Source organism: Scyliorhinus torazame, chromosome 10, assembly GCF_047496885.1.
Source record: "Scyliorhinus torazame isolate Kashiwa2021f chromosome 10, sScyTor2.1, whole genome shotgun sequence".
In the NCBI taxonomy this organism is placed as follows: domain Eukaryota; kingdom Metazoa; phylum Chordata; class Chondrichthyes; order Carcharhiniformes; family Scyliorhinidae; genus Scyliorhinus; species Scyliorhinus torazame.
This window is the reverse complement of record NC_092716.1, coordinates 104,457,675-104,470,380: the sequence shown is the minus strand read 5'-3', so window position 1 is coordinate 104,470,380 and position 12,706 is coordinate 104,457,675. Positions and strand designations below refer to the sequence as shown.

The following is a 12,706-nucleotide window of genomic DNA, read 5'->3' as shown; positions in this document are numbered from 1 at the left end:
GGGTACCAATCAAGTGGGCTGCTTTGTCCCAAATGGTGTTGAGCTTCTTGAGTGTTGTTGGAGCTGTACTCATCCAGGCAAGTGGAAAGTATTCCATTACACCCCTGATCTGTGGGGCCAGGAGGTGAGTTACTCGCCACATAATTCCTAGCCTTTGACCTTCTCTGGTAGCCACAACGGCAAGTCCAGATCTGATCAATAGTAACTCCCGGGTTATCGAGAACTATTGATCCAGAGATATGGGGCAGGATTCTCCAATAATGGGGCGTGAAAACCAGCGCCAACCAATCCGGCGTCAACGGCCCCCAAAAGTGAGGAATTCTCCACTTTCTCGGGGGCTGGGTAGACGCCGGAGTGGTTCAAAGAACAAAGAAATGTACAGCACAGGAACAGGCCCTACGGCCCTCCAAGCCTGTGCTGACCATGCTGCCCGTCGAAACTAAAATCTTCTCCATTTCCGGGGTCCGTATCCCTCTATTCCCATCCTATTCATGTATTTGTCACGATGCCTCTTAAATGTCACTATCGTCCCTGCTTCCACCACCTCCTCTGGCAGCGAGTTCCAGGCACCCACTACCCTCAGTGTAAAAGACTTGCTCGTACATCTCCTCTAAACCTTGCCCCTCGCACCTTAAACCTATGCCCCCAAGTAATTGACCCCTCTACCCTGGGAAAAAGCCTCTGACTATCCACCCTGTCTATGCCCCTCATAATTTTGTCGACCTCTATCAGGTCGTCCCTTAACCTCCGTCGTTCGAATGAGAACAAACCGAGTTTATTCAACCTTTCCTCATAGCTAATGCACAAACCAAGTTTATTCAACCTCTCCTCATAGCTAATGCTCCAGCCGGCGCAGGTTCGCGCATGCGCGGAACGGCCGGTGTATATCCACGCATGCGCAGAATGGCCGGCGTATTTCTGCGCATGCGCAGGGGTTCCCTTCTCCGCACCAGCCCCCAGGCAATATGGCGGAGCCCTACAGGGGCACAGCGCGGAGGAAAGAAAGCCCCCACGGAACCAGCCCGCCCGCAGATCGGTAGGCCCTGATCGCGGGCCAGGCCACCGCGGGGGCCCCTCCCGGGGTCGGATCCCCCCCTGCCCACCCCAGGACGACCCCCGCACACTTACCTGCCAGGTCCCGCCATGTGTGAGGTGAGTAATTCACGCCGGTGGGACTGGGCAAAACTTGTCGGCCACTCGGCCCATCGTACCTGGAGAATTGCCGCCGGTGGGGCCACTGTCAACGGCCCCCGCCGGCACCTGAAAAACGGCGCGGAGAATAGAGAAGCCACAGTCGGGGCGGCGGGGCGGGATTCACGCGCAGGGTCGGAGAATCCCGGCCATGAGTTCAAATTCCACCTGGACAGCTGGGGCATTTAATTCCGGTTAAGGAAATAAATCTGGATTTAAAAACTGGTATCAGTAATGGTGACCACGCAACTATTGTTGTAAAAAAAACATATGATTAGGGATCCTTACCCAGTCTGACCTATATGTGACCCCCGATCTACAGCAATGTTGTTGACTTTTAACTTCCTACTACAATGGTCTAGCAACTTTCGGTAGCACGGTAGCATAGTGTTTAGCACTGTAGCTTCACAGCGAAAGGGTCCCAGGTTCGATTCCCCGCTGGGTCAGTGTCTGTGCGGAGTCTGCATGTTCTCCCCGTGTCTGCGTGAGTTTCCTCCGGGTGCTCCGGTTTCCTCCCACAGTCAAAAGACGTGCAGGTTAGGTGGATTGGCTATGCTAAATTGCCCTTAGTGTCCAAAAAGGTTAGGAGGGTTATTGGGTTAGGGGGATAGGGTGGAAGTGAGGGCTTAAGTGGGTTGGTGCAGACTCGATGGGCCGAATGGCCTCCTGCACTGTATGTTCAATGTAAATCACTCAGTTGTCAAGGATGTGGCTCATCACCACTTGTCAAAATCAATTAGGGATGGGTAATAAAGGGGCAGCACGATGGCGCAGTGGGTTAGCCCTGCAGCCTCACAGCGCCGAGGTCCCAGGTTCGATCCCGGCTCTGGGTCACTGTCCGTGTGGAGTTTGCACATTCTCCCCGTGTTTGCGTGGGTTTCGCCCCCACAATCCAAAGATGTGCAGGCTAGGTGGATTGGCCACGCTAAATTGCCCCTTAATTGGAAAAAATGAACTGGGTACTCTAAATGTTAAAAAAAAGAGGGATGGGTAATAAGTGATGCCCACAACCCATGAATGAATATTGAAAAAAACAGTTAAAGAACGTTTGCCTTCAATGCAAAGGGAGATTAGGAGGTTATCACTGATGAGTATTTTCCTCTTTTGGACATGCCCAGATCAGGTGTAGCAGAACCAATTGCAATGTGAAGGATTGTATCTCTGTTTCAACCTCAGAAGAGCATTCCCTAACACTTCTGTGTAGCCATGGCGATTGTTCTCTGTGTGTGGTGTGTGTAATGCCCCTCCCCCAGCCGCATATATTGCAGGGGCAGAGGAGGCTCGCCATTGCCCAGCGGCTTGATCTTCCACTCCCGGCGCTGTCAATGAGGCTTCCCATTCTTTGCACCCTCCTCTGCTGGGGAACCCACAGCGGGGGGCCGGCATCGGCGGAACAGGGTGATCCCGCCCGTGTGAACAGCCAGAAATCCTGCCCAATGTTTACTTGTCTTTTACATGCAAATTAATAACATCCCATTCTACTGCTGCTTTGCCCCCATCATTGACCCAAATGCTGTTGTGAATCCATTTCATTGGTTTTAAAAAAATTGTTGAGGCCCAAATTAACTTGAAAGCTTTTCTGGTTCGGAATGTCCTAACCTCGCAAGATGTGGTTTGATCCTGATCTGACTGTTATATTTTACCTAGGAACCAATTAGTAAATCTGATATTCCATCACTTTGGAGATATTGCATGTTTTTTCAACTCTCAAATCCATTTCCTCGTCAAATCGAGGTTTGATTTCTACATATGCTTCATGCTAGCCTCTCCTCCTTCTTTTCACAAACATTCTAAATCCCTACTATCCGCACCTATTCCTGCTCCACATCACCATATCTAGCTATGGTGGTTCCTGAAGCTCCAGAGGATTGATTGACAATCCTCGATCTTGTCCCTGTTTGAGTGTAATCCTGCAATTGACCCATGGCTCCTATTCTGGGGAACAATGTGCTTCTTCAGCAATGGCTGATCTTTTTCAGCCTTACTCCAGCCCTTTGGAACTCTTGGAAATCACTCTACTTCATATTTTCTCTCACTTAATTCAATATCATCTTAAAGACAATGATCATTCTTTCAGCCTCCCCCTCCATTTTGGCTGTTAATTGTACTAAGGTATTTTAAGTCTGGGCTAGAAGCAAATTTAAATAGCTGCTGAATTATGAGCAGTTCTGTTGTGACCTTACTTCATTGTTCTATCCTTTCTCCCATTCTCGAACCCCTGAGGCTGATACAATGGGTCAAATGGCTACTTATTGTGTTAAAACTCTGTGATTCTGTGAATGGCGTGTGCGACTGTACAAAATGGATGGGCAGGGAAATATCTGGACCATTGGGGACCAAGCCTCTGAATATATTTGAGAAAGAAATAGATAGATTTCTAGATACTAAAGAGGTTAAGGGGTGTGGGAAGGGAGCGGGGGTCTGGTGTTGAGATAGAGGATCAGCCCAGGGTCACTTTGAATGGTGGAGTGGGCTTGATGGGCTGAATGGCCTACTACTGCTCCTAGTTTCTATGTCCTTTGAGCCTGTCCCACACGACAATGGTCAGGGCACCATGACTAAACATTTAGTTCCGCCCTGCCCCCGAGTCTCCCCACCCGCAGCCAAACAAAGAAAAAAGAGAAAAATCCCAGAGTTAATAGGAGAACAATACTCTGGAAAATGCCTCTGCTACTCCCTCAGATGAGTGAGATATTGCTAGTTGAGGATATGTACCTAAACACAGACCATGATTTACTCTCAGGGACCTCTCTGAACAGTATGACTCAGTGGTGCATGGCAGAGATTCTGTCAGACCGACAGTGCTCTTGAGCAGCGGTTGGTAAACTGGCGGGGTACCCCTATTGGTTAGTGGAGGAAGCCCAACAGAATCAAGTGCCTTTCAGGCACTTAAGTGGCCCCCAAGTTGAGGTCTCGAGTGGCAGAAGTCTCTCCAGCTGAGAGCTGCCAGCCCATCTGTAGCTGGCTCCTCTTGGCCCAGAACCAGCAGTGGCTATTGGGGCAATGCAGCTGCCCAAGGCCCAGGATCATCATGGGCCTTGGCTGAAGGTGTGATGGTAGGATAGAGATCGCAGTGTGGGGGTTTGGGAGGAGTTACAGGGGCATTGGAAGTTATGACAGTTTGGTGGCTTCCAATGGCCATCCTCCCGGCCCAATGCTAAGTCCCGGAGCACATGATAGGAAAAGCCTCCCACCCCCTGAAAAATCGCAGGCAAACCTGAGAGGGAGAGTGGTGGAGTTGGTGGCTATGGAGCAGAGTTGTGCAGTGACCAAAGACACTGGATGGTAATTTCTGGCCCCTTCCCTCACCTCGGCGTGTTTTCCGACAGCAGAAGCGGCTGGCCATTGGCCGCTGGCGGGATCTTCCGGTCATGCCGATGTTGGCAGCATTTTGGGTGGCTCGTCCTTCCTGTTGCTGGGAAGCTCGCTAGTGGGAAGGGCCAACAAATCCCACTCACTGGCTTTGGTCTTCCCAATATTTAGTTGGAAATTTCTGCTCACCCAGTACTGAATGCCAGATAATTTTGACAATTGACAATTTAGGGACAGTGGGATAGAGCTGGGTGTCATTAGTATATGTGTGAAAACTGACCCTCGGTTTTTAGATGATGTTGCCTCGCATGTAGATAAGAATTGGAGATGGGTCAGGATAGATCCATGGGCGAACTAGAGATAACGGTGCATGAGCAGGAAACTTATCAATTGCAGGTGATTCCCTGATTACAATAGATAAGAATGGAACCAGGTGAGTGCAGTTCCACCTTGCTGGACTAGCAGTTTGAGGAGAATTGTGTGGTCAATCACGTCAAGAGTTTAATTTGAGAGGGCAGCACTGTGGTGCAGTGGGTTAGCCCTGCTGCCTCACGGCGCCGTGGTCCCAGGTTTGATCCCGGCTCTGGGTCACTGTCCGTGTGGAGTTTGCACATTCTCCCCGAGTTTGCTTGGGTTTCGCCCCCACAACCCAAAGATGTACAGGCTAGGTGGATTGGCCATGCTAAATTGCCCCTTAATTGGAAAAAATGAATTGGATACTCTAAATTGTTTTTTTTTAAAGTTTAATTTCAGATTCATGAAATCTACAGACTGGTACTATAAGTGTGACAGTCTCATTGCAGGTTATGCAGCAACTGTGGGCAATTGATTAGTGGGAAGAGGCTATAGTGCAGGATTTTAATTGAAATTAGAAACATAGCAATTATGAGACAGTTAGAAGTCCACAGCAAATCTAATTTGCCGTCTATTATCCTGATTGTCTCATGATACAATGATAATGAATTTATTGACTAATCATAGCCACTAATCTCCAGGTATGACAATAGACCCAGACATGAGAAGGGAAAAAGCCCTCTGATGGAGAGCTTTGGTCCAAAGTCACCTTTTTTTCTCAAGCATTGCTACACTCACTTGGCATGTGTCAAATTACTCAAATGCTGTATCGCAAGATGTTATTTTGTTAAATAAATCTATTTCACTGTTATTTGAATTAATCAATGCTAACTGATCCTGCCATCTCCCCAAGTCGTCCTTCATTGAAAGGGGAGTCAATAATTCTTTAATGTGATGTTGAGGGTCACGGATTGCCATTTATCATGTCCTCTGGGCAGTGCCTCACTCTCTCCTGTTCCTTTACAGGCTGTTTTAGTAAGGACCAGGTGTATTTGGACGGTGTGTTGCTGCTGCTTCGATACAGGAAGAGCATTGACTTCAAGATGCTGGCATCACTGGGAAAGGTAAGCGCATCTAACCTGGTTGGATGTGTTTGGCTGCTGAAGAAGGAACTTCTCAGCATGATAACCCAAATGGTTCTGGGTGGCTGGGGTTGGGGTTGCGTGACGGGATTGTGACGGGAACACAACTGGTGGTGGCAGCACCAGAGTCTGGCTTTATAAAATGCACCGTAATTTATTAGGCCAATACCTTTCTAGATTAATTGACCCTCCAATGTGTGGTGTGCATGGACACACCCCGTTCTCTTCACCAAATGCTGCAGCCCATTTACCAAATTTACGAAAAGGTCTATTTGAAAACCACTCTGTTGATTTTTTTGGCTGGCATTGAGGCACTTGACTGAATGAAATGAAATGAAAATCGCTTATTGTCACAAATAGGCTTTAAATGAAGTTACTGTGAAAAGCCCCTAGTCGCCACATTCCGGTGCCTGTTCGGGGAGGCTGGTACGGGAATTGAACCATGCTTCTGGCCTGCCTTGGTCTACTTTAAAAGCCAGCTATTTAGCCCTGTGCTAAACCAGCCCCTTCTTTGAGAATCTCTCCTCCATTTGACATTACCTTCTTCCTTCCCAGGATGCCTGGTCTGCATTGCACTTTAGAGTTCACATCAGGACATGGAGCGCAGTGGGTAAATTAAACCCAAGTTTTCTCACTTCAACTCACAGTCCCATTTGCCACTCAAGTTATTTCTATGTAAACGGGCATGAGAAAAGGCCATGGTCCATGCAGTTCACCCTCTACTTTCCTGATAGTCACATTTGTTTTTTTAAATAAATTTAGAGTACCCAAATCATTTTTTTTCCAGTTAAGGGGCAATTTAGTGTGGACAATCCACCTTCTTGCACATCTTTGGGTTGTGTGGTGAAACCCACGCAGACACGGGGAGAATGTGCAAACTCCACACGGGCAGATGATGTACCTTTGTAGAGGTATACCTACCTCGGGACCTCCTATATTTGTGTGATATTATCTATTGCTTTGAATATATGTCCTGTGATCTTCCTAGATGAGTGATTGCAAATTGGTACTAAATTAGGGGTTGTTTCCACCTTGAGCTCTATTTATTTTCACATTGATTTACTTATTTTCAACCTTGTCGTATTGAGACCCTGGGTTTTACCTCTGGCAACTGTTAAAACTCACCGAGATGAATGGGAGACACGAGAAACTCGTGTCCGATTGGTAACTAGGTGAGAATGTAAGCTGTGAGGAGGACACAAAGAGGCTGAAAAGAGATGTAGTCAGGTTTAATGTACAACCAGGTGGCCGATAGAGCATATTGTGAAAGTATGAGGCTTTACAGTTCGGCCATAAGAATAGAAAAGCAGAATATTTTTTTAAATACGTGAAACTTGTGAATGTTAATGTTCAGAGAGAGTTTGGTGTACTTGTACAATGAACACAAGAAGTGAGAATGCAGGTACAAGAAATTAGGAAAGCAGATAGCATGTTGACCTTTATAGCGAGGTGATTGGCGTACAAGTATAGGGTTTTAATGAGATCACACCTGGAATACAGCACACAATTTTGGTTTCCATATCGAAGGATAGATCTTCTTGCTTGGAGGTGGAAATGTGCTTGTTCACCAGATTGGTATCTGAGATGAAAGTCTGAATAAATTGGGCCTATGCTCTCCAGGGTTTAGAAGAATGAGAGGCAACCTCATCAAACATACAAGAATTCTGAAGAGACTCAACAGGGTAGACACCGAGAGGTTGTTTCTTCTGGCTGGGGAATCCAGAACACATGGGCACAGTATCAGGGTAAGGGTCCACCCATTTAGGACTGAGATGAGGAGACATTTCTTTACTCGAAAGAGTGGTGAATCTTTAGAATTTGCACCACCAGAGTGTTTTGGATGTTCCATCCATGGAATTGAGGCTGAGATAGACAGTCCTAAACCTCTCCACCTCTCTCCTCTCAACATGTGAATTAGTGCCAAATTGATCCTGATAACACTTCTGTGAAGTACTTGGGTCATTTTACTACATGAGTGTGCTATATGAATACCAGTGATCTTGTTATTTACTTTATCTGTCGAACTGACCGGTGGTTCAATAATATTTCTCCCCCACCCTCACCTTGCTCCAGGTGTCGTTCGAAGATGTAGAGCACTTGAAGAAAATTGCCATTCTGCAGAACACGCGCATCCCACACTTCTTGCGAGATCAGTCCCGCTACCTGGACCAGTTGCACCACATCACTGCAGTCAATGGACTGACAGACGAGGAGCTGCTGAGACTTATTCCCAAGTAGATCGTGCCAGGAATGCAGGCATCTGGGATGAGGAAGGGAGCTTCTCAACGGCTTTTTTTAAACATACAACATCGCTGCAGTACACACACGCACACACACACACACACATATACACAAAGGCACAGTGGCCTTAGATTTTTCTGGTGATGCATTTGAGCATCGATGGACATTTGTATGAAAAATTGTGTAATTGTTTCTATGAAAGCTAAAGCCTGGCGCTGCAGCTTCACTCTCTGACCTCTGTCCTGTGTGCCACGCATTTCCTATTTAAACTTGTATTTATTGTTTGAAAAGGCGCTGCTTTAAAAAAATATATTTTAACTTCTTGCTGGCAAAGGGAGGGGAGGGGGTCGGGAAGAGTGAAACAAAAAAATATAAACATTACTGTTGGCGTTGTCCATGTGCATTATATCTGTGATTGCCTGGGTCACTGTCAGTGTGGAGTTTGCACATTCTCCCCATGTCTGCGTGGGTTTCACCCCCACAACCCAAAGATGTGCAGATTAGGTGGATTGGCCACGCTAAATTGCCCCTTAATTGGAAAAAAATAATTGGACACTCTAAATTTATTTATATATTTTTTTAAATCTGTGATTGCGACAGGACTGAGTAGAGACATGATGCTGGTGAGGGCCCCGATTTGTACAGTCATTACCGATGGAAAGAGGCCATTTGACCCAGAAGGCTCATGCCACCTCTCTGCAGAACAAGCCAGTCTTCTGCCAGAACCATTGAGTTTTTAAATCCATTCTGCATCTGTAGTTTTCAAAACACTTCAGCATCAAATTAAATTTTAAAATAAAAGCAGAGAAAGCTGGAAGTCACTTAGGTAACATCGCGAACTATGAGGTGAATAGTAAGAGACAGACTGGTGAATAACGTAAGATTATTATTATATGGCAGGTGCAGTTTAACACTAAGAAAGGTGAAGTATAAATTCCAGTAAGAAAGAGCAATATTAATCAAATAGTACACTTTTAAAGGACAGAGACCTGGGAATATGCATACTCAAATCTTTGAAGATCACAGGACAAGTTGAGAAAGCTGTTAAGAAACATGGGAATAGAGTGCAAAAGCATGGGAGTTATGCTAAACTACTGCCTCACGGCGCCGAGGACACAGATTCGATCCCGGCCCCAGTTCACTGTCTGCGTGGAGTATGCACATTCTCCCCGTGTCTTTGTGGGTTTCACCCCCACAACCCAAATTTATGCAGGGTAGATGGATTGGCCACGCTAAATTGCCCCTTAATTGGAAACATTAAAAAACAAGCACTGGTTATGTCTCAGCTGGAGTATTATGTTCAAATCTGGGCACCACACATTCAGAAGGATATAATACACTTTAAAAGGGGCATCGAAGAGATTTGAAAGAATGATACTAGGAATGAGGGGATTCAGCCAGGTGGTGAAACTGGGTTAGTTCTGCTTAGAACAAAGGAGGTGACGAGGAGGTCTGATAGAGGTGTTCAAAATCATGAAGCATTTTGATAGAGTAAATAATGATAAACTGTTACCAGTAGAAGAATGATTAGTTAACCAGAGGCTGCAAGAGGAGATGCCGAGTTGCTGTGATCTGGAATTCACTGCTTAAAAAGAATGGTGGCCGGAATTCTCCAGTTGTTGCAATTCAGTTTTCCTACCGGCGGGAATTGCAGTGGCCTGGGGTGTTTACAATGGGAAATCCTACTGCCAATTGGCAGGAAGATAGAAACCTACCGCCAGTGAACAGCACACCGCCAAGAAACGCATGGCTGGGGAACCGGAGAATCCAGCCCAGTGAAAGATTTGATCATATCATTCAAATGCTAATTTTATAGATACTTGAAGGGGAAAATGTGTGCAGTGCTATGGGGAAAGAGGAGAATGAGGTATATTGGGGAGCTCTACCAAGTGCCAGAAGAGGCACGAAGGGATGAATGGTCTCTTTCTGTGCCATATCATTCCATGAATGTGAGTATTTGCAAGTCCAAAACTGGGGCAGGGCCATATTAGGATCATAGTCATCGGACCTATGGTGAATATTGATGAAAGGGAACTGAAGATCATCAGGAACCTTTCAATGAAGGCCTTCATATCTTAACATGAAGAAGTGACTGGGAATAAAAATGGCTGTTTAAAAGTTAAGGCTTTTGATGGGCAGTTTCAATGAAACATCTCTGAGTGAATGGCTTAAGAATATTGAGTCCAGAACTGGATGGGTGGTTACTCCAGTAGTCACTGGTGCTCACCAAACATTGTAATGATGCCATCTGATCTCCCCACTCTTTACTGATGTGACTGTGGTAGAGGTTTGGAGGCGGGGTGTGATATGGATGTATAGATCCCTGGATTTGATGCACACCCCCTGGTTCATACTATTCAAAACCAGGGACAGCATTTGCCTGTGTGGTGGTGGTGTTTGGGGGGTGGGGTACACTCATCCCTGTGTGACCAGTTCCTTTTGGGGACTGGGTCACATCATAAGTTGCACAGTCAAGTGCTAGGCCAAGACCTGAGCCTGTCTTCACTCACCAGAGACCGTCAGCTGGTTGTGTGGGGGTCGATGCATTCAGGGCCTCTGTCTAATTGCACGGCCAATTGCTGCCACTGTTTAAAATGGATGGTGGGCAACATGCCAGTGCCCTACGATTGGTTCTGACACCTCATAAAGAGGGGAGGGTAAGGTGACCCCTTTAAAATCTGGGCGTCACAGCAGGTGCCCAACCCTCCCGGTTTGGTCCTGCAGTCTCCGGGGATCGAAGCTTAAACTCCAGGACATTGAGGCAAGCAACATTGGGAGAAAAAAAATCACTGTCATTAAAAGAATTGTGTGGCGTTCTTTTCATTTTCATTTGAACGTTTTCATCTGTTCGGTGACAGAACTTCGGAAAATTTGGGCAAGTAACAGTTGTTTGACTGTTAGTTGGAGTTGGGCGGTTACGTGATTAAATCTCTAGCAATACATCCAACCAGAGTTGATAAGCCTGGATTCAGGGGCGATGAAAACCTGGCCTACACCTTTCATTAGGCATTTCCACGCAGCTGGATAAGGAGAATGTATTGAATAGAGTGGAGAGCAAAAATAAATGTCACAGTGAAGGAATATCCTCCAATTTTTGATGCCAACTTTACGTGCAGCGTTGAAACAAATGAAAAAGAGCGAAATTTTTTAGATGCTGTTAGGAGTTCTGTATTGTGTCGTACTTAATAAACTTGAATTGACTGAGGCCCAATATGTCCCCTTATTTATGCCATAAGACATCATAACAAGATACCAAGTGTGGCTCCAAGGACAAAGGTGAATCTTGATTGTACTTAAAAACAGAGGTTGAAATTTTCCCATTCTGGGACCAAGTCCGGTGGCGGGGCGGGAACGTGGAGTGTTTCCCACCACAGAGGCCGGTGGGAAAACACACCATATTCTCTGGCCCTAACATCATTAATTTTGCATCCAAGTATTTTATGCCATATTGCCTGACAGGGCAGATCTGTGGCCCATAGTCTGCCATCGTGTCCGGGTGCCATATTGAAAAGGCACCCAACATTACTGATTCACTATTGAACAAAGAAGGTGAATCTCCTGAAAAAGAATATGTATCTCCGGGAGCAATCTGAGGCTGGAGGATAGACCTCCTGAGATAGAAGATGAATCTCCAGGAACATCCCGAAGCTGGATGATGGGCCCCTCTCCAAGAACACCAAATCGGGAAGGTCCACCTGCAGATGCTCCTGTCACCCAGTTGTGGTGTCCCAGGGTCCAGGGTTGTCAGCGGCCTCCATCCTGAACTCAGGAGGCTTCCCCAAACATTGTTCAGGTGAATCCCGACATCTGCACATCACGTCGTTCCAAGCGTGTTTCACATCAACGTGTTTTCTCGCTGGCTTCGCGGAGAATTGAGGGTGGGTGGAAGATTCCGATCAGGCCTTCATCTGCACCCATTAGGATACAAATTAATTTCACACAAGCCTCTGGCAGATCTTGTCACATAATCAAATTTTCTGCCCATAATTTAATTTTCTATTATTTAAAAAGAGAACAATTATTATATGTTTGAAATTGTACAGTAAAATAGTGTACTGCCCTTTCATAGGGTCATAAGAAATAGGAGCAGGAAGAGGCCATTCAGCCCTTCGAGCCAGCTTCGCCATTCAATGAGATTATGTTTAAACTTCTACTTCAACACCATTTTCTTGCATTATCCTGTATCCCTTGATGTTTTCCGTATCTAGAACTCTTATTGATCTCAGTCTTGAACATACTAATGACTGAGCTCCACAGCCCTCTGGGGTAGTGAATTACAATGATTCACCACCCTCCGAGTGACAAAATTGCTCCACATTCATGTCCTAATTGGTCTGCCCCTTATTCTGAGACTGTGTCCTCTGGTTCTAGATCCCTCAGTCAGAAGAAACATTAATCTCGGGGACCTGGATTTCAAAGGTTTCCTTTCTCTGAAAAGAATTTGCTACAGGCTGCATCCAGTGTGCATGAGTCAGTGGCACTAAATTGTGCAGGGGAAGAATGTTACATTCCCTTGCCAGAGAGTT

At 46.2% G+C, this 12,706-nt stretch overlaps 1 protein-coding gene across 4 annotated transcripts in view; it reads left to right on the top strand.

Annotated features, from left to right (window-relative positions):
* The window catches only part of kiaa0895l, a 192,000-nt gene extending 180,615 nt beyond the window's left edge, over positions 1-11,385 (top strand). For all 4 annotated transcript variants that reach the window (XM_072518554.1, XM_072518556.1, XM_072518555.1 and 1 more), the window contains 2 exons: positions 5,824-5,921; positions 8,013-11,385. In XM_072518554.1, coding sequence (XP_072374655.1) covers positions 5,824-5,921; positions 8,013-8,177 — 263 coding nt within the window. In that variant the 3' untranslated portion in view covers positions 8,178-11,385. The remainder of the gene's footprint in view (positions 1-5,823; positions 5,922-8,012) is intronic.
* Positions 11,386-12,706: the final 1,321 nt, after the last annotated feature.